This window comes from Gigantopelta aegis, chromosome 3 (assembly GCF_016097555.1).
Source record: "Gigantopelta aegis isolate Gae_Host chromosome 3, Gae_host_genome, whole genome shotgun sequence".
Classification (NCBI taxonomy): Eukaryota; Metazoa; Mollusca; class Gastropoda; order Neomphalida; family Peltospiridae; genus Gigantopelta; species Gigantopelta aegis.
In genome coordinates, this window is record NC_054701.1 from 6347807 (window position 1) to 6371241 (window position 23435).

General features: G+C 35.3%; 1 protein-coding gene across 2 annotated transcripts in view; it reads right to left on the bottom strand.

Moving 5' to 3' along the window:
* Positions 1-23435, bottom strand: part of LOC121367449 (neuroglian-like) — a 58803-nt gene that overhangs the window by 26131 nt on the left and 9237 nt on the right. For both annotated transcript variants that reach the window (XM_041491628.1, XM_041491627.1), the window contains exon 2: positions 4185-4310. In XM_041491628.1, coding sequence (XP_041347562.1) covers positions 4185-4248 — 64 coding nt within the window. In that variant the 5' untranslated portion in view covers positions 4249-4310. The remainder of the gene's footprint in view (positions 1-4184; positions 4311-23435) is intronic.

Genomic DNA, 23435 nt, shown 5'->3' on the forward strand with positions numbered 1-23435 from the left:
AACAAAAACACTTTTCAGGCTGCATCATGTTTCTCTCTCAGATTAACTCAAATCCCCCCCCCCCCCCTGCGTGTAGGAATACAAAAAAAAGAAGTTTGTTTTGTTTAACGACACCACTACAGCACATTCGTTTATTAATCATCGGCTATTGGATGTCAAACATATGGTAATTTTGACAGACATAGAGAGGAAACCCACTACATTTTTCAATTAGTAGCAAGGGATATTTTATATGAACCATCCCACAGGACAGCACATTACCATGCCCTTAGATATACCAGTCGCGGTGCACTGCCTGAAAAGAGAAATAGCCAAATGGGCCCACCGACAGGGATCGATCCTAGACTGACCGCGCATCAGGAGTGGGCTTTACCACTAGGCTACCTCCCGCTCCTGTAGGGATACAGACATAAAACAAGTTACTTCTCTGTCTGTCTGTATTTCCGTTCAAAGTTGAAAAAAGAACCTCACATAACTTGTGATGTTGCCACTGGAGATATTGGTAATAAAAAAACAAAACAAAACAAAACAACCCCGTCTCAGCAGTAGTAAATAAAGTATAACAATTGGCGCCAAAAACTCACGACGGGTCCTCTTTAACATTTACAACAGTTTATATATGAAATCCACAATAAATAAAACTTCTAATGACATGCCATCCACTTTTATGGAAGGTGTGCTCAAAGTTTTCAGCCTACACGACAGTCAAGCCTCTTTGCTTCGTCCGTGTATCAATGCGCTTATAGTTCCGTGACGGTATGTCATTACCTATTAAGAATGGAAGTGGATAAATCTAAAGAAGGTTTATTGGCGTGGTAAAGCGCTGGTATCCATCGATATCGTTTTATTTCAGAGAGAGAGAGAGAGAGAGAGAGAGAGAGAGAGAGAGAGAGAGAGAGAGAGAGAGAGAGAGAGAGAGAGAGAGAGAGAGAGAGAGAGAGAGAGAGAGAGAGAGAGAGAGAGAGAGAGAGGGTGGGAGAGAGAGGGAGAGAGAGAGAGAGAGAGAGAGAGATAGGGAGAGAGGCAATCAGAGAAGGGGAGAGAGAGATAGAGAGAAAGAGACACGATGTGGGCAGAGAGAGAGAGAGAGAGAGAGAGAGAGAGAGAGAGAGAGAGAGAGGGAGGGAGAGAGAGAAAGATAGAGGGAGAGAAGAAAGAGAGAGACACGATGTGGGCAGAGAGAGAGAGAGAGAGAGAGACCGAGAGAGAGAGAGGCAGTGTGTGTGAGTGAGTGTGTGTGTGTTAGTGTGTGTGTTTGTGTGTATTTGTGTGTGTTAGTGTGTGTGTGTGTGAATGTGTGTGTGTGTGTTAGTGTGTGTGTGTGTGTGTTTGTGTGAGTGTGTGTGTTAGTGTGTGTGTGTGTATGTGTGTGAATGTGTGTGTGTGTGTGAATGTGTGTTTGTGTGAGTGTGTTTGTGTGTGTTTGTGTGTGTGTATGTGTGTAGATGTGTGTGTATGTGTGAGTGTGTGTGTGTGTATGTGTGTGTGTGTGTGAGTGAGTGTGTGTATGTGTGAGTGTGTGTGAGTGTGTGTGTATGTATGTGTGAGTGTGTGTGTGTGTGTGTGTATGTATGTGTGAGTGTGTGTGTGTATATGTGTGTGTGTGTGTGTGTGTGTGTGTGTGTGTGTGTGTGTGTGTGTGTATGGAGGGAGCCAGGTAATCCATTACACCTAAAAATATTCAAGTACCTTTTTTTTTCTGGCTTTTTCAAAACCTTCCATTGGACTGCCCCTTTTACGCGTTGGGTCATATGCACTTCCTGGATCTGCCCCTGTATAATCCTGTTGATGGAATATACCCGTCTGTCAGTAGTAAACAAGAAGGGGCTGAACTTAGACCACCGGCTGACATGCGACATGTTGTAGGATCGGTTGTCCTCAGTAGATCCGAAAAAGTTAAAATTTGTTCTCTTTAACGACACCACTAGAACACTTTGATTAATTAACCATCGGCTATTGGATGTCAAACATTTGGTAATTCTGACATGTAGTCGTCAGATGAAACCCGCTACATTTTTCCATTAGTAGCAAGGGATCTTTTATATGCACTTTCCCACAGGCAGGAAAGCACATACCTCGGCCTTTGACCAGTTGTGGTGCACCGGTTGTCGACAGGAGTACCCTTTTGGTGACAGACGTAGCTTATGAAGCGACAGGGGTTTTGTTTCCCCAATCTTGACAGCATTCCACAATATGATACCAATGGCGTCAACAGGAACTTTTGAAAGGAGTTCCTTTGTTATGATGAACTAGTCAGTTCAAAGAAAGAACACTCACCCCCACCCCCCAAAAGAACCCCCACATGCTCGAAGGGGTTTGTTGGCACCGTCGAACCACCTTTGTTGACGAGTCTGTGACAGCATCGTTTGAACAGCCCTTTTCTTTGGTCTTGATTCCGCTAAGTGCAAAACAAACTTTGTCACCAGCACATATATCAGCGTACATATATATTAAATTATTTATGTTTGTTGTGTCATGAGATTTCGCTCTGTCGTGCTCTTTAAAAGGGCGGCTATACCACGTGTGACATGATTCTATGGTGGAACCTAACGAGTACAATCCACGAAAACTTCAAGAATTACCAATATAGCCGCCATTTTTAATTCAAAATGGCAGCGGTATATAATTATTAATTTTGATATCTTGTAGTTAATACGTGTTCTGTTTTGCGTCAGAGTGTTAGTGTTTGAGGACCCAGAAACACACATTAATTGAGGACGGCCTTAAACTAACTGTACTGCCGACAAGAGCCGAGCACCATTGATCATTGTTTCCATGAAACAGCCATCAATCATTTCACTTAATAGTCAAACAATAATGTTGTGATCCCGTGTCTTTGTGACGTCAGAGAACACCGTGTCGGAGGAGCCATTTGGCCTCGTTCTAGCGGTAAGAAGTGCAGCGTGGAGTACATTTCAAGTTGATCTAGTTGTGCCGGAGATTTAAAGAAATAATAGTAATCAATAATTTAACTCCAGAAAAAAAGAAAAAAAAAAAAAGAAAGAAAAAAACTGTATTAAAAGAAAGAAATAGAAAACAAGAAAGAAAATATATGAATAAAAGAGAACCGGTCATGTTGTTTTGGTTGTTTAAATTATTTTTAATGTTTTATTATTATTTGTTTTTACGTTAATATTAAAAAAATTAAAAAATTAAAATAAGATTTAATTACTATTATACGGCGTCGGACACATGGTTAAGAACCAAACAGACAACAAGAAAGAAAACCCGCTGCCGACACGCTATAGACAATTTTTAAAAGAAGAATCAAGAAATAAAAAAACATAGCGAGGGAAAAAACCCCAACCCAAAGAAGAGAATATGCCTCTCTATAACTGCCTCCCCTCCCCTAGGACTCTTCATACATCCTAACTCAAACATACAAATAGTCTCTCTGAAACGTCTTTAAGTACACGATCGCTTCCAGATATTGATACACGAAAGAAAAGAGGACCATCACAAACTACAAGAAGTGGGATATCAGTAATAGTAATTCAGCAAATGACAAAACAAGGAACAAATATCTAATTTAAGACATCGTCTAGTTTGTCCAGCTGGCTCGCATATAGTACTCTTTCCCACCCCATTTTAAAGTAGCCATGATAAAATGTTTGAACCTTCCCTTTAAAATAACAATAAACCCACTATTGTGAGTGACACCTTGTCAATAAATATGACAAATGAGCAACTGACACACAATGTATAAATATATTACTGTCGTCATATGTATGTGTTATAGAGAAGGCCTAATAAGTTGGACATTTTTGTCTAATCCATTTGTTCTTCAAAAGCAATCAAATATGTTTCAATCAATCACCTGACACACAAAAACGCATGATGACGTAAGATTTCGACACGATCATATTTAGGCCAAATGAGTGCAGATTACTGGATAGTTTGTTTCAAGTATCAAAACGTATAATTCATCAGCAACACAAAAAAACCCAAAAAAAAACCCCACCAAAAAGCTTCAGAATTCTAAACAATCGATGTAAAGGCTTTAAACATGCAATATACAGATTCGAAATAAGTGATGCAAAGATTCTAAACAGGTGACATACAGTTTCTAAATAGGCAATGTAATATTGATTAAAAAATAAATCATGTAATTACTCTAAATAGACGATGTAAAGATTCTAAAGAGGAAATATGAAAACATTACAAATATGTGATATTAAACTTACCCCACAGTGGCAGAAAGAAGCAGCAGAAACAAATGTGTAAAGATTCTAAATAGGCGGTGTTCATGATACTGAAGTTTATTCATCTCTCAGGATCTCCCTCAGGAAGACCGCAACTCGGAACACAGTCTGAAAACATACACACACACATATATATATACGTATATATCAGTTTCGAGTTAACCGAGATATCCTTCAGGAAGACCAAACCCGAAACACAGTTTGAAAATACACCTACATATATCAGTTTCGAGTTATCCGATGTGTCTATTAATTAAATGTTACCAGTTGAATTTTTCAATCTTTTAAATTACAGCATTCTATGAATCTTAAAAGCATCGTGTTAATTACACGTTGTTTTGTAGAAAATAAACGTTTCTGTACGTCTTAGTTTTCAGTAGATAAAAAAACAATTTTATATATAATACGTATAATACGTGTGTGTGTGTGTGTGTGTGTGTCTGTGTGTGTGTGTGTTTGTGCGCACGCGCGCATGTTTGAAAACCTGCATAGACGAGTGTAATAAATGTAGTTTCATCCGTATTTCTAAGCAGCAGACGTTCACTTTGTGGTTAGTGCTCACTACTCTTCTCCCCTCCCCCCCCCCCCCCCACCACGCACTCACAACTCTTCATCCCTCACCCCGCACTCACTACCATCATAGTGCGTCCGAAACTCTTAATAACAGCATGGGTGTGACCAGGAACCTTTGAAAGAGGTTCGTTTTCACAGTGAACTACTACATTAAATGGCCAGTGTTTATATATTTTAAGGTGAAGAAGTGCAGAAAAGAGAAACAAGAGAACTTAATAACAGCATGGGTGTGACCAGGAACCTTTGAAAGAGGTTCGTTTTCACAGTGAACTACTACATTAAATGGCCAGTGTTTATATATTTTAAGGTGAAGAAGTGCAGAAAAGAGAAACAAGAGAACTTAATAACAGCATGGGTGTGACCAGGAACCTTTGAAAGAGGTTCGTTTTCACAGTGAACTACTACATTAAATGGCCAGTGTTTATATATTTTAAGGTGAAGAAGTGCAGAAAAGAGAAACAAGAGAACTTCCTTCGCACCCCGACCACCCTCTGAACTGGTCATCTGGAACACCAACCCAGACAGCTACAACGTTAACATATAAACTCGAAAATACACACTCCAGCATATTTTAAACCATTGCTATTTGATGTCTAACATTTAATCATTGCAACACATGGTTGAGACTGAGGGAAGAAACCCGTTGCCTGTGACACACCACGAGCTATAACGTATCGATCGTGCGACCCACCGCGTAAGAAAGCAATAACCACAAGCTAAAACTGACTCCCTGAAAATAGATTGAAAAGGAATGAAATGACAGACTGGAAATCAAATTCCATTCACTGAGAAAGCATATTGCTCCCGTTGTTCTTGTATTCTCATCAGACCACATCGATAGAGTCACGTGTCGCGGGTTTCCCCCCAGTCAATACTGGCGTCGTGACGTCACAGACATCAACACGGTGACTCACGTGCACTGGTCCCTGAAAGAAGGTCCTGCGAGTCCTCACGTAGATAATGGTGGCAGAATGTCATTACTTTTATAAAAGGTTCGCTCAAAGCGCAGCACACGGCTGGAGAATGGTTTCATCACTGATTCCATCTTTCAACCTGGCACGTACTATTGACTGGTCCACACTCGTCCTGGTCACTTTCAATCAGTGTGCACATGGTTTGACCCGCGGCGTTTTAGTCTGTCCATATAACGGTATAATTGCCGTACGTCTTCCGAAACACTGGATGTGCTGGCCTTCCTACTGTAGAACAGGGACATTTAATAACATTTCCCCTCAGGGAATAGGTAGTCGGGTGGTGGTGAGAAATGGTAATATAATCCATGACTCACAATTGACCGTATTAACAAGCTAGATGTATTCAGTATTTAAGGTCTAGGATAAAAGAATTAGAAAATTCTGTTGTGAAAAGAAATACATGTGGGAAAGTGCATATAAAACATCCATTGCTACTAAAGGAACAAATATAGCGGGTTTCCTCTAAGATTACGTGCCAAAGTTACCAAATGTTTGACGTCCAGTATCTGATGATTAGTAAATCAATGTGCTCTAGTGGTGTCATTAAACAAAACAAACGTTAACTTTGTTAATTGGAACGGTGAGGTGAGTTAGGTTGGGTTAAAGACAGTTTCGTCTCCAATTTTTTTTTCAAATTATATTTTATATAAAAACATAGTAATTTATTGTATGCCACTTTACTTGAGAGTCGGAGAAATGTACTGACGTCTTTACTTTAAAAACTACAGTCATTGTTCAGAAAAATCCCCAATGTCCCAGTCCGAGGGCGGGGTTTAGAAGAGAAAGTGGGGGTGGGGGAGTTCGTCTCACACGCCTAGGACGATAATACCATGGTCTCGTGTTGATAAACGTTGACAAAATCAACTGTAAATGAAAAAGCATTACCTGTAACCCGAATCAGCACGCGGTTAGATAACAATGTTGTCGTCTGCTGGATTTGGTTCGCATTTCCAACACGATCAAACTTGCCAACAACGGAACGATCGTGCTTACAACTGAGTCTCACTTGACGTATTCGGTTTGCATGTAATTACACTCATTATAATAATTACCATATTATTGGCATCAACTCATTACAGACACGGATATCGCCAGTTACAGCCAATTTAGTCTAATTTAATTCATTAATTTGAAAATTGTAGTTTACAATGGAACACGCGCTTGGCTGACATATAATTTTAAAGTAAAATACGGCGGCTGGTGAATAAGGTGTTTAGCACTAGCTACAGATACCTCCTGTTAGACACACCCACCACTATACACGTAAACACGCACACACTCATCTTTGAAAATTAAACAAGCCCTCCTTAATCTACATTACTCAGTAGTCGCAGAACTGGGGTGGGACGGGGGCCATACCCCCATTTCCCCCTGTTATTGTGTTCAGAAAGCTGAAAAACAAAATCGTATTTCAACATCTGAAATTCAATTTTTTTTTCTCGGAACAAACTCAAGCTTTTCAAGCCCTCACATTTCCATCTCCCGGCCATCACATTGACAGTGCCCCCACCCCCTCCCCTACACACTCCGCGGACTCTGTCACTCTCTGACCATTGTTATTTCGTGCTTGACGAGTCTGTCAAGTCTGAGTCGCTCGTAGATTGGTTTTTGCACCTAACTTTAGGTAAATGTGATATGACAGAAGGCGATGGTACCAGTTGAATTGTTCGCGAGTGCTCGGCCTCCCGAACACATGCCAGTGTTTCCTACGCATACATGGTTTAAATAAAAAATTAATTTCTGGATGATGGATATATTAAAAGAGTGCCCCCTCCCTGTAATCATCTCAGCAACAGCCCTAACAAAGGAGCCCAGGTGCGTGTACTTTATGAACCTAATATGTGTATTATGTTACATCTTCCTCACTATTTGTTACATCATTTAACTATTCTAAAACAATCCTAAAACAAATAAGTAAAAAAAAAAAAAAAAAAAAAAGAAGATGAAGAAGACAGACCGTAGACAGGTATTTGTATGGGTTATGGGCCTACTGAATGTGTTTAGATGTAAATAACGCCAAACTGTTCTCTTTTATCCCTGGTAGGTCCTTAATGTACATTTACGATATATATTTTGTGGATGATTACGCATTATATATTTTATTATGTGGGTGGTGGGTATTAAAATGTAACCACGTGAACGAATCTTGAATAGCTGTTATCCCGACAATAACACAACGTAGTTACGAAACGGCCTTGACGACAAAGGTATATAACATTTATTACACTGTTGTAAAATGCAGCCAACGTGGGGTGGCTGTTAAACCGCATTGGCGTGCGAGCTAAATCTCAAGTTTCATCGATCTATGACATATATAATATATTGTTTGTAAGAAATGGTGCTAAACTCGAACCATTAACGTTAAGATAAACACAAAGTATTTTAATCAAAAATATTTAATGTATTAATTATCAATTATGTTCACATGCACTGTGATGAACATCCATAGGTGCACCTTTAAACCAAGTTTCATTGAGTAGGACTTGTAGTGTGTAAAAAACGGATCTTTAACGCAAAACTTTAACGTTGAGCAAATAGTAAGTATATTTTAATAAAAAGAAATCATAAATTAAGTAATTTTTAATTATTTTCACATGGATTGTGATGAACATCCACAGGAACAACTAAACGCCAAGTTTCATCGATCTAGAACTTACAGTTTAAGACAAATGAAGATAAACCCAAAACTTTACCATCAAGCTAAATGCAAAAGTAGTTTAATTAAACAAATATTTTAAAATTATTTTTATATGTACTGCATTTCGAGTTGTTTGACGGAATGAACTGAATTAATATTAAAGGGACATACCCTAGTTTCTAAACACTAAGGCATATTTTTGACTATTAAAGCCGTTTTTGATAACTGAAATCATACTTTACTTAGCTTTTATTGTTTAGATTATCCATTTCCGTACATTCGAAGTGTCTTTGGTCATCCTGGTGTTTTTAATATCACGAAATGCATTTCTCTTATTTTAAAAACGCACGTGCGTCTGAGAGGTAATAGTTGGTGGAATCGAGTTTTAGTTTATTTTTAGGGGGTATTTCACCATTTCAAAGTCACAGACTCATGTTTCCTTTATTGTAGCTTTATCCAAATGTGTTACAGGTTTGTAGATTAACTAAACTTAGTGTTAATATTCATGGGCTAAAACTAGGGTTTGTCCCTTTAACTATACGTATAGCTGATGAAGTCGTTTGACGGAATGAACCGAATTTATATTAACTATACGTAGGCCTATAGCTGACCGATGTTTCGATTTACTTAATACAAATCATACGGAGGTACAGACTACTATTACCACAACTACCACAGACAATGCTATATAATATTATACATTAAGAATTTCCTTTCATGAGCACGAGACATGTTTTCCGAAGTTGATTGATGTTTCGTATAATTTCGTCGTGATAATGATAAAACCATTCGCCGGGAAATTCACCCACCGGAAATTATTATCATTTACATGGTAACCATACGATGGAAACCCTTTGCGAATTCGAACTTAATAATAAAACAGATCTGAAATTTCATCCCATATCCACTCTGACAACAAAAGATGAGCTCATTGAACCCGAAGTGAATCTATTTCTCGGTGGACGGCCGCGTCCGATGTTGTCCGATGTTGTCCGATTTAATCCATCAATGTCGACAACGACACGTGCACGTCGGTGTGTGACATTTGGTATAGTTGTCGGGGTCGTCACAGAACACGTTCAAATGATTATGTCGTGACCTGCTAGTAACATCTCAAAGGAACAAAAATGATTTGAATAATAAAGAAACGGAATGTTCGTTTTTATGACAATCCCGCATATTGTTTAGTGTCTAACATATGGTCTTTTGTTCAATTAAAAGGTGCTGTTCAGAAGTTTGTAATAATAATAATAATAATAATAATAATAATAATAATGATAATACTACTACTACAAACAACAAAAACTAAACAAAAAACAACAAAACAACAAAAACAAAACAAACAAAAACCCAGCAGTAACAACAGCAGAAGCACCACCACCAAACAAACAAACAAACAACAACAACAACACCCCCACCCCCCACCCCGAAAAAACCTCCAACATCAACAAGAATAAAATTTAAATAACAAAATTAAAGCAAAACGTGCATACTCTTCTTTTCCTTCTTCTTATCATAATAATAATAATAATAATAATAATAATAATAATTGTAAATAAATAAATAAATAAATAAATAAAATAATAATAGTAATAATAATAATAGTAATAATAATAATAATATTAATACTGATAGTAAATAGATAAATGAATGAATGAATGAATGGATGGATGGATAAAATATAAATAAATAAACAAACAAACAAAAAAATACAAAAGAAAATGAAACATCAATAATAATAAGAAAAGAAAATATAATCGGTTAATCTAGCAATGTTTAGCCACAGAAACTGACATATTCGAGTTTTGACGCTTTGTCTTGTTACTAATATAACCTAGACGGTGTTTGATCAGCCCGAGTCACTTAAGTGATATGTTTATTGTTGTAATAATCTAAAACTGGTTTATTTTGTGAATATGACTAAACAGGAACTTTATAGTATAATTGTTTATTTAATTGCTGAAAACGTTCACATTACAAATTACGACATCAGAGATTAATTTAATAATTACAAACATAAACACCACACACACACACACACACACACACACACACACACTTTTATTTTCATGTACATGTATTTTTTCATCAATGAAAGAAATCGTTACTTATCTTTTTTATGGCATCAAATATATAGGTTTTATAAATTAGTTAACTCTTAAAAAGCTGGTGTGCTAAGAACACTTTCAATATTTTGTAGTTTATTTTCAAATCTTTTAGCCGATACTCTGTGTACTTTTGTACTTTTGCTCGTTATTGTACACCCACCATCGTATTATAATAATTATGTTGATTAATATGATTCTTATCTTAGACATTACAAGAGGAAGCGATTTTCTAATTTTAATAATTATCTGTTATATTATTTGTTATGGTTAAAGACATTATGCCATATCAGTTCCTTCTGACTTTGATACATTGTAATTGCGTCGATGAAAAGACAAGGAAGGCAAATAAACAGAAAATAGAAGAAGAAAAGAAATATTCTGCCTAGCTAAAAGAACGGTAATATATCTTTAGAAGAAATTCTTTAAAATCTAAAATAGGAACTGGAAACTCACAGAATAAGAAATATTCTGCCTAGCTAAAAGAACGGTAATATATCTTTAGAAGAAATTCTTTAAAATCTAAAATATGAACTGGAAACTCACAGAAAAGAAAAATTGAAAGGTTTTGTTATTAGATAATAAAAAATATATTCTCAAAAATCAAAAGTATTCTGAGAAAGAAGTAATATATTTTTTATTTATAAAACATTGTTCCTTATGGGTGTATAGTACCAAATCAAATCCCATAGACGACAATAGTAACATATGTGGCTAAAACTCTTTATTTGTCTATATATGTTAAAGCATACAAGTAAATGCATTATTTTATTTTAAAGATATAACTTTAAAAAATTAAATTACGCTAAACTGCATTTTGTCTAAGTAAAATATGCCATCAAAATGTTTTTCTTTGTCCAAACCGCGTAATCAAACATACTTGAAATATGTAAGAAAACCTCTAAATATGATGCCAAAAATCTGCCAACTACTCTATTTATCATTATTAGATACAGTTATGAAGATTCAAATATATATGACCTATTATCTTTAACAAACATGAATGTAATTTACGAATACAAGGTGTAATAAAATGATTCCTTACAGGGTGTATACTACCAAATCAAATCCCATAGACGACAATAGTAACATATGTGGCTAAAACTCCTACCTGCAACGTATCAACCGACATAAACGCCACGGATATAAATACTACCACCCCTCACACTTAAAGTGAATCAGAAAAAATTGGGGGTCAAGCTGCTCGTTTCTGAGATAATGGGTAGCGTCTATGACTACCCTAGTTCCGCACAACATTCGAGTACTTTTTTCCACAGGTACCCCATACATGTTTCAAGCACAAGGCTACTTGACACATTGGTACTAGATTAAAAAAAATTGCATATTGTTTTTACCCAGATAAAACTATTATTTTTTACAACCAACACACTCACATTTATAACCAATCACAGGACTTGTGGTGTTCACTTCTCTATCAAAAGTTGGGTGCACCTCAAACTTTGACCCAGCCGGAAGTTATTTGGTTTAGTACTACCTTATCGAGACGATGAATTAGTTATTGTTGACTTAGACAGAGAACTCCATAACTGTAGAGTTACAAAACTAAATGATACTGTCAAAATCGCTGCAGGCAGAATTAATCTGAACGACAAAACCGATATCCGTGATCCGTGCACAGTGCAGAGTGGGATGGGACAGACGGATATACTGCTGAATTTATCAAATTGCTTTGGTCCGATATTAGTTATTTTGTTATAAGAAATTTAAACTATGGATATAACTTAACATATCAGTTATCAGGTTTACAGAAATTGGGATTAATTACACTTATTCCAAGAAGGATAAGGCAAAAGAATATATAAAAAATATCGCTTCTAAACGTTATTTACTCATTAGAAGGAATTAAGAATGTCATCCCTTCATTAATACATATGGATCAAAATGGATTTATACATAGTCGAGCAATAGGTAAATTATATTAAACTAACATATCACATATTACATTATACAACTAAACAAAATAAATCGGGAATGCTTTTACTTGTAGATTTGGAAATAAGCCTTTGACACCCTTTCATGAAATTTTGTAACACAAGTTTTAGCTGAATTTGAATTTGGTCCGTCAGTAAAGAACTAGGTAACAATGTTCTATAATGAATGTGTCTATCCATAATGGCAGAGGGTGTAGACACGGTGATCCGTTACAACCCTTTAGTTTTAGTTTGTGTGTGAAATTCTTGACATCACGGTAAGAAATAAATAGACACAAAAGCGATTGAGATAAACGATAATGAATTTAAAATATCGTGGTTGATGGCACAACATTTACTACTAGATTGGTGTATATCATAAGATTTGGCAACAATAAAATTATCATAGAGAAATATGTCCAAAATACATGCATAAATAAAACATTTATAGTTTGGACACGTTTCTCTAATGGACTAGATAATTTACAGTCCTAGGTGTACGATTCTCTACTAATCTCTATGAAATACAAGAAATAAACGATAACGCTGAGTTAAAAGAATTTAAAAAGTTGCTTGAACAATGTTCAAAACGATTTTTATCAATAGCAGAAAACTTTGCTGTAATTAAAAGTTTGGCTTTATAAAAATTTGTTTATCTTTTTTATTCACTTTCAAACCCAACAGATGCTTCTTTAAAAAAAATTTAAAATCATATTTGTTTCAGTTTATTTGAAATAAAACAACTCGATAAAATAGTTCAAACATCAATTAGGGATGATCACAATTGTGGTTTAAGAGCAGTAAATGTTGAACTATTTTGCAACGCACGAAAAATATCGTGGATGAAAAATGTGTATCTAAACAAGACTATTGGCTGTTTATTGAGTAATGGCTTACAGACTAAAGCTTCGTTAGTGATTACTTTTGGGTCAACTTACAGCAAAACAAAATCATTGATATGCATTTATCCCTTTTGGCAAAATGTGTTAAAATATATCGTTAAACATTTTAGAAGAATGTGAAGCTGTAAGTGACAAGAAAAAGAGCTAAATGTAGCATTTTGGTACAACTCATACATGTATATTAAAATCAATAATAAGCAATAATAATGAGAAAATAAAGTAATTCTGGTATTAAAAGATATGTTTAATAATACCAATTGGCTTACATTTGATGAATTATCAATTTAGTTCTGATAACTGCCAAACAATATACATGTATTATCATATAGATAAGTGGGATTGTTGGACAAAACTAGTTGTATAGAGTATACTATTAATATAGAAGTGATTTAAAGATTTATAATATTAATACGTATGAAACCTTTTTATAACGCATCAACTATTTTATTCTTATGTTTATTTAATCAACAAATATCACTTCTATTTTGTCGTATACTGTATATTTTGTAGTGAAATAATAAAAAAAAACCCAATTAAATATATAACAATTATATTATATTCAATATAATATGCCATAAGCTTGCTTAAATGAAAATAAAATTGAGCTTAGTTCAGTCACTATATTTTTGTTTAGTATTAAAAATACTAAAGTCGGCAGATTTTCTAGCGCGAGGGGGAATGGGGTGGGGAGGAGGAGTCGGGGGTCGATAGCCCCATTGCTCATAGCGATTCTTTTCTTTCTTTTTTAAATATTTTCACGGGGAGCAAGACTCGCCTTACTATAATTTTCGCTCGCCATAGTTTAGACCACCCCCCACCCCCCCCGCCTGAATAAATTCCTGCATATGCGCATGGTTTTATACAGATTGCGACGTTTAGTCTCTTTTTTAGTTTTTACTTCTTTTTAAAAAAAATTCCAATACAAACATAAACGTATAATAAATACTGTCCAGACGGTAGAGGCCATGCCTGAAGTGCTTCAGTTGCAGGATCGAACCCACTCGGTGGACTCATCCTCTGGTCGTATTTTCCCGTCTCACGACAAGCATATCAAACACCATGGCATGTGCTATTCTGTCTGTGAAAAGGTGGTTGTAAACGATCCCTTGCTGCTCATGTAGCGGGATTCCTCAAAGACTATGTCAAAATTGCCACATGTTTATCACTTAATAGCCGATGATTTATATATCAATGTGCTCTAGTGGTGTCGTTAAATAAAACATACTGTCCAGGATAATGATGGAAACTAATTTAACTTATCACATACATAATCATTAGCATTGTTGTAATATAAATGGAATCAGCAAAAAATATCTTATCGTTTCTTTTTTGCTTAGGAAAAAAACAACAATATTATAGTTATGTAAAGTCTGTGAGTTCAAACACTCGGCACGTGATACCTGACACGTATTACATTGAAAACCTGAAACATTCTTTATTTAGTATCAGGTTTTTTCTTCTTTCTCTTTATAGATAGGTTTTTAAAATATTGATGTAAAAACTGTCGATTGTAAAACACGCGAACGTAAGTGGCAGGCAATATTCCATCTACAGGTTGCACTATACCAATTAATTTCCGGCTGGGTCGAAGTTCGAGGTGTACCGAACTTTTGATAGAGAAGTTAACACCACAAGTCCTGTGATTGGTTATAAATGTGAGTGTGTTGGTTGTAAAAAAAATTTGTTTCATCTGGGCTAAAAATGTATGCAATTTTATTTGATGTAGTACCACCGTGTCAAGTAGCCTTGTGCTTGGAACATGTATGGGGTACCTGTGAAAAAAAGTACTCAAATTTTGTGCGAAACTAGGGGTGTTGCAGAAACATCTGGTTATATCGAAAATGAGCCATGAAAGGTACCATTTTCTGCAGTTAATACTTTGAGGTAGGGGTCGTAGTACTGATATTTATGGGTCACAGTTTGGTTGATATATTGCATATAGTGTTTTTAAACACAAACATTAACATGGTCGCCTATGGGATTTGAATTGGTATAGTCCAACCTATAGCACATATTCAGTGCATAATAAAAAAGATTATGATTTTTGTGATTTAATTAAATTAAACTACACTATTTGATTAATTAGCCGTCACTCGGCCATGCAAGTTCACAATGACCTTGACCTTGACAATAATTACTGTACATAGCTCTGAATGGAGTTTGAACAAAAATTAGCACTGAGGAAAAGTTGGTTTTGGCCTATAATTCATACTATACAGATTTGAATGTTCTTATTTACATGGTGTTTGACTTGCCATATACAACTGCTCTTAAATATGTTAATATATCTAGGCAGTCTGAACTTAGATTTTAATAGCAATTTATTTTTATATTAAAAATAACATGTGCCAATATTGGGATAATGTCTTTAAATTCTATAAACATAGTTAATGTTTCATGTGTGTACTTCTGATAGCTTAACTTTTTAAAGACCTTGATTTTTATTGTCCTTTTGGCATATTTATAGGGTGCTAAGTCATATTTTAGACAAATTTGTAGTTTTAGGGGAAACATTTTTTTACTTTGAAGAAATTTTTTACCAAAGCCATAATTAAAATTTTGGTCACTATTGTGCCTTCTGTTCTCATTTATACATAACAATAAGCTTGTTAAACATATCTTCAGGTCTCCAGATCAAATCTTTTTTTTAAATAACCACTTAGTTTGCTCCCATGAAGTGTATTTTAAGTGTATACTAGATTTGGAACCAATTTTTCCAGATTTGATTATCTACCTTGGTGTAATTTGATGATTTATTTTATTGTTAATGCTGTATTATCCAATGTTAATAGCTAAATGATATGCTGGATTACAGATTGTAGGAATACATCCAATATACATATTGTATTGATCTGGATTAGAAAATAATGCAATAAAATTGATGTTCGGGTAATTATGTCACTTAAAAACAGTTTTTTTCAGTAATGAATCAAAAATAAATATGCGAAAGCTGCATGATAATTCCAGATATCACAAATATTTAAAATCTCCAACTACAGTAGGGTATACATAAAATATAGTCAGGAATATTGGTGGCTGCCAATGGTTTTGATGGTCCAATTTGGAAATCTGCATAGCTGATGGATTTGAAATTCCCGCACATGGTAACTTGAAGATGCCCACGCTCAGCATACAGGATTTTCTTCCAACAGTGATGTGCAGGACATTAAGTCATTACTTCATACAGATGCAGTCATGTTGGTTTTTCCTTCCTCAGACATTGTATTTTTTTAATACTGATATTTCTTTGATGTGCCTATTGAGGTCTTCATAATCTAAGGGTCAGTCAAGTACATGTGTTTCAATGGAATAAGTTTAAGGAGTTGAGGTACTCTGAATAGCCATGCTGTCTCTACATATATAGCTGAGCACACACACACATCTGACAGTAAATATCTTCAGGAGTATTATTTAAAAAAATTTTTTTTTTTCAAATATGACATATTGCATTTGTACAAAACTGTACAAAATACATGTGCTTTGTGAGGTGTACATTAAATTAGGTTGCACTGTAGAAACAACAGTTTCAGTGAGGTTGTCAGTTTATGTCAGAAGACACCAGATCCTGGTTGTCATAAAAACACATGATTCACCACCTTTTGAAACATGTATGTTATCAGTATAGGTTGCACTATACCAATTAATTTCCGGCTGGGTCGAAGTTCGAGGTGTACCGAACTTTTGATAGAGAAGTTAACACCACAAGTCCTGTGATTGGTTATAAATGTGAGTGTGTTGGTTGTAAAAAAAATTAGTTTCATCTGGGCTAAAAATGTATGCAATTTTATTTGATGTAGTACCACCGTGTCAAGTAGCCTTGTGCTTGGAACCTGTGAAAAAAAGTACTCAAATTTTGTGCGAAACTAGGGGTGTTGCAGAAACATCTGGTTATATCGAAAATGAGCCATGAAAGGTACCATTTTCTGCAGTTAATACTTTGAGGTAGGGGTCGTAGTACTGATATTTATGGGTCACAGTTTGGTTGATATATTGCATATAGTGTTTTTAAACACAAACGTTAACATGGTCGCCTATGGGATTTGAATTGGTATAGTCCAACCTATACTGATTGCCAGCTAGCGTATTAGCTAAGGCTACGTGAAATGACAATGGAACAGATGTTCATAAAAACCAGTTGTCACGTGACCCTGCCTGTTCGACTGGAGCACGGCCGCTCGTGACGCCTGGGTGTTCAGCGGAGCACGCGTCTTAAGTACTCATCAAATATTAATACGTCTACCGAACCCACGACTCGGATAATATCCGCTTGTAAAACGCACGACAGTTCTTTGATGCGACTTGGAAAACGAAAAAAAAACGTCTTTGTTACCGGCATGTAAACAGCACTTGAGAGAAAACATAGGGAATGGTTATTGATGTACGTAACCAGGAACGAACCGTGTCTTTGAATTTGGCATTGCGGTACGCGCGCAGTGAACCATAAAATGACGATATTTTAGGCGCCATCCTCTGTACTAAAATATGTAAATAAATAAACGAAGACATTTTTAGTCAAATAAACCACACACAAACATTCAAACAGAACAGAACAGAACTTTATTTCACTCAAAGCCACCATCCGGTGGCATCAGTGGAGTTAATATTATATAAATTATATATACATATACACGCATACGTTAAGTGACAAGTGTTTATAACAAACAAATAAGTAAGATTAAACTATATAAAATGGGTTTTCAGGAGGTCAAGTGGTTATTTATAATGTTAATACGTTCACAAAGCTTTTTTTAAGGATGCTGACACGTTCTCTGGATTTAATTACATTTGGTCTAATAATATAATATAGCTTTAGTAATCTTTTTCGTTCCTTGTTGAATTTATCACAAATAAAAATATAATAAAACTCATCTCCGATATCACCTATATTACATTATGTACATGTTCTATCTTCTTTTGGAACATTGGACCACCTGCCCTTTTCAATTGGTAAGACTTGATTAGATATGCGAAATCGGAGAAAAGTAGTATAATTTTTCCTATTAAGTATATTAAAGTAACTTTTAAATTTTATTTTCTCTTTAAAAAGCAAGTATGTAGAACATTTCCCTGATTCATTAATACGGTTGTGCCAGTTCTGAGTATATTGGTCTTCTAGTCGCAGCTTTATGGTTCGTTTTAGACATGGAACAGATATAAAATGATGTGCGTCCCATACATTATTATAACCGAGTCTGTAAAATATATCTTGTATATGTACAATCCATTTATATTCTGTACCATATTGAATAAAGTCATAAAAAATTAGTTTGTAAACACACAAGGATATTTTGTACTTCTTCCTGTTAAAAGTCTAGTCCAAAAACAAACCATTCTACAAAATACAATCAGGTAAAGGGGTTTTCATCCAAATTCACCATATAACATATTTATAGGAGTATTCTTTCGAACTGGAACTAGATATTTAAAATATTGAATATGAAGTTTTTCTATATTATAACATTCTCACAAACACACACACACACACACACACACACACACACACACACACACACACACACACACATATATATGCACGCACATATACACGCACACCACATATATTACTAATATACAAAGTAAATAAGCATATAAAAATAATAAACAATTAAAAAAAAATAAACAAACAAATAAATTTAAATAAAAAAATAAAAAAATGCATAAATAAATAAAAGCATAAATAATACTACTAAAAATAATAAGTAAATAAATACATAAATAAGTTATCATATTGACAATGCGAACACGAACATGTATAAGATTAGTAAGTTCTCGACTGTATAATGTTCCTACTTAAATCCGGAGCGTTAAAGTGTTTCATTGCGCTTTCAGGCTCGACGGAACAAAGAGGGATGGGGGCTGAGGAGCTGTAGCCCTTCCAGTAATTGTGAATGAAAACTATTATTGGTAGCAAATCTTAAGAAAGAGATGAATTTTACTTGTACAATGCATGGAATTGCATTTCAGGACATCTATGTTTTAAAATTTTACGAGGAAACATTTCCCAAACCCCCATGAAAATTGGCTGTTCGCCTCAATCTCAGTTAACTGTAGCTGTTTTTGCTGAATTATGAAGAATACCTATTTCTGTGTTATGTAAACAACGACTTTTATTACATTGGCGGAAAATTATCTGTAATCAAACTTCTATGTTATACAAAATGTATAGATCTTTACGACATGGTATGAACTCTAGCAGAAATTGTAAAAACTGGGTATCATACGTAAAATCTATTTTATATGAACTTGGTTTTATTGATGCATGGGATAATGAGGACGTTGTACATTTACCTGCTCAAGTTCTTAAATAACGTCTTAGAGATCAGTACGTACAAAATACTATAACAAAGTGGTCTGTTGTCTACGTTCTCACGTTTAGAATTGTACTGTAAATATAAATGTGATTACACTTTTGAAGTATATTTAGATAATATTTTGGCACTGAAGTATCGTACTGCTTTACTTAGTCTTAGATGTGGTTTACTGAATATTAATATTGAGAAAGGTAGATTTGAAAATATTCCCAGACAACAAAGAATATGTCCTGTATGTAATACTAATAATATAGAGGATGAATATCATTTTGTGCTTGTATGTCCATGTTATAGAGACCTTAGAGTCAAATATTTCAAAAAATGTTATTGTTCATGGCCTTCAATGAACAAACTTACTAATTTGCTATCATTAAAATCAAAATTGCAAACATTACACCTAGCTAAATTTATCTATTTTTCTATGCAGCGTCGTCAAGAATTAATATCATAATTCATGTTTCCTCCTCTAAGTAAGTATTAATTATAGGTCATAAGTGTATTAATATTTTTATACAATATTTATCATATCCATATTACCATTTGTTGCCTATTCGGTATATATCAATTTTCAGCCAATAGCTGATCACAGCTGTGGCTAAATAAAATTGATTTGATTTGATTTGATTTGACAACCACCCCACATGTCTACTGCCTTCCGCCGCGCCTGGCTGTGACTTTAGTTTATTGTTTTGCAAATAAAAGTATTGTTATGTGTAGTACAATACAATGACGATGTTCAAATTTACATTAGGTCATATTAGTACTGGGTTCGCGTCCCATCAAGAGCAAGCTTTAACGTCTCAAAGGGTAGGTGTAAGGCTACTACATCGACTTCTCTCTCACTAACCATTAATAACTAACCACTAACCCACTGTCCTGAATAGATAGTCCAGCTAGCTGTCTCTCTCACTAACCATTAATAACTAACCACTAACCCACTGTCCTGAATAGATAGTCCAGCTAGCTGTCTCTCTCACTAACCATTAATAACTAACCACTAACCCACTGTTCTGGACAGATAGTCCAGCTAGCTGTCTCTCACTAACCATTAATAACTAACCACTAACCCACTGTCCTGGACAGATAGTCCAGCTAGCTGTCTCTCTCAGTAACCATTAATAACTAACCACTAACCCACTGTCCTGGACAGATAGTCCAGCTAGCTGTCTCTCACTAACCATTAACAACTAACCACTAACCCACTGTCCAGGACAGATAGTCCAGCTAGCTGTCTCTCTCACTAACCATTAATAACTAACCACTAACCCACTGTCCTGGACAGATAGTCCAGCTAGCTGTCTCTCTCAGTAACCATTAACAACTAACCACTAATCCACTGTCCTGGACAGATAGTCCAGCTAGCTGTCTCTCTCAGTAACCATTAACAACTAACCACTAATCCACTGTCCAGGACAGATAGTCCAGCTAGCTGTCTCTCTCACTAACCATTAACAACTAACCACTAATCCACTGTCCTGGACAGATAGTCCAGCTAGCTGTCTCTCTCACTAACCATTAACAACTAACCACTAACCCACTGTCCTGGACAGATAGTCCAGCTAGCTGTCTCTCTCACTAACCATTAATAACTAACCACTAACCCACTGTCCTGGACAGATAGTCCAGCTAGCTGTCTCTCTCAGTAACCATTAACAACTAACCACTAACCCACTGTCCAGGACAGATAGTCCAGCTAGCTGTCTCTCTCACTAACCATTAATAACTAACCACTAATCCACTGTCCTGGACAGATAGTCCAGCTAGCTGTCTCTCTCACTAACCATTAACAACTAACCACTAATCCACTGTCCTGGACAGATAGTCCAGCTAGCTGTCTCTCTCAGTAACCATTAACAACTAACCACTAATCCACTGTCCAGGACAGATAGTCCAGCTAGCTGTCTCTCTCACTAACCATTAACAACTAACCACTAATCCACTGTCCTGGACAGATAGTCCAGCTAGCTGTCTCTCTCACTAACCATTAACAACTAACCACTAACCCACTGTCCTGGACAGATAGTCCAGCTAGCTGTCTCTCTCACTAACCATTAATAACTAACCACTAACCCACTGTCCTGGACAGATAGTCCAGCTAGCTGTCTCTCTCAGTAACCATTAACAACTAACCACTAACCCACTGTCCAGGACAGATAGTCCAGCTAGCTGTCTCTCTCACTAACCATTAATAACTAACCACTAATCCACTGTCCTGGACAGATAGTCCAGCTAGCTGTCTCTCTCACTAACCATTAACAACTAACCACTAACCCACTGTCCAGGACAGATAGTCCAGCTAGCTGTCTCTCTCACTAACCATTAATAACTAACCACTAACCCACTGTCCTGGACAGACAGTCCAACTAGCTGAAGCGTGTGTACCCAAGATAGCGTACCCAATAAATATAAGCATGCAAATAAATTGAATGAATGAATGAACGAATGAATGAATGAATGAATGAATAGTTTTTGTAAATAGGGAGCGCATTCTTCGATCATGTGTTACTCATGTTGCTTTAATCAATATGACCGAATAATATTTCCCAGGTCAAAATAAGGTATTTGGAATAATCTATATTATACATCACAATTATATTTATTAAATGATCATGTTTAACCTGAATTAATGTTCAAACATTCTGTTCTATGCATGTACCAGAACGATCTGGATATTTGTCCTAGACAATGTTTACAACTTAGTCCGTTGCAAATGACTGAATGAATAGAGATTGACAGGCATAAAATTTCAGTAAAAATAATCACAATAGTTCCACTTTGAACCGTTTTTTGTGACAAAAAGACAAAGCATTTCAATGTAAAAACATGCATATCCATAACATTGTTAAATATTGTGAACTACTTTGTAGTACCTTAGCTAATTTCTGTGTTTTAAAAGCATTTAAATCCCCACAATGGTCAGTTTATTTATGTATTTATTTATTTACGTAAAGCTGCTATATGCATTGTACATATGCATGTATACCACTTGCTGTTTGCTCATGTAAGTTCAAATACAGTTTTATTTTGCTCTGTTCTGTTTTTCGTAAATCCAGTACATAGTTCTGGTGCCATTTCTGTTGTAACTAAGTTTACTTGTTTATGATATTCACATTTTTATATATTTCCTATATTTTTCTTTATACATCACAGTTTTGAATGTTTTTTTTAAAATGTTTGTGAGAACAATTGTTCCAATATGTGTATATGATGATTTATTTGTTTATTAATATGTAATATGAAAATACATATCACAGTGTACAATGTTAACATTAAATATATAGTTGTCTAGCCTAAACGGACTTATTAGACTCATAAAACATTCTAATTCATGTGTCTAAAATAAAATACTACTTATAATTAACACCATGAAACGACACGGAAAGTAAAAAAATTAATATTTATACTACTACTGCTTCTAATAATTATATTAACATAAACGATATATTATTTAGGTACTGACAATATGACAGGCATTATAAAAGAAAAACCCAACAGCAGCAGCAACAGCAACAACAAAACAACAAAAACAACAACAAACAAAACCTGAGAAACACTACAACCCACTACAAAAAATAACACAACCCCCCATAAAAACCCAACAACAACAACAACTAAACCAAAACAACCGTCTTCAAATTTAAGTAAAGATAGTTACACAATGGCGGGTAAAATAGTTTTCATGCTTTGTTAGTAATGTTAGCACATTTGTACGTAACAAACAATATAATACCATATTTAACTACAATTCATGTTCATCAAAAAATAAAGAAAGATAAAAGAAAGAGATTGGTGGTGTGTC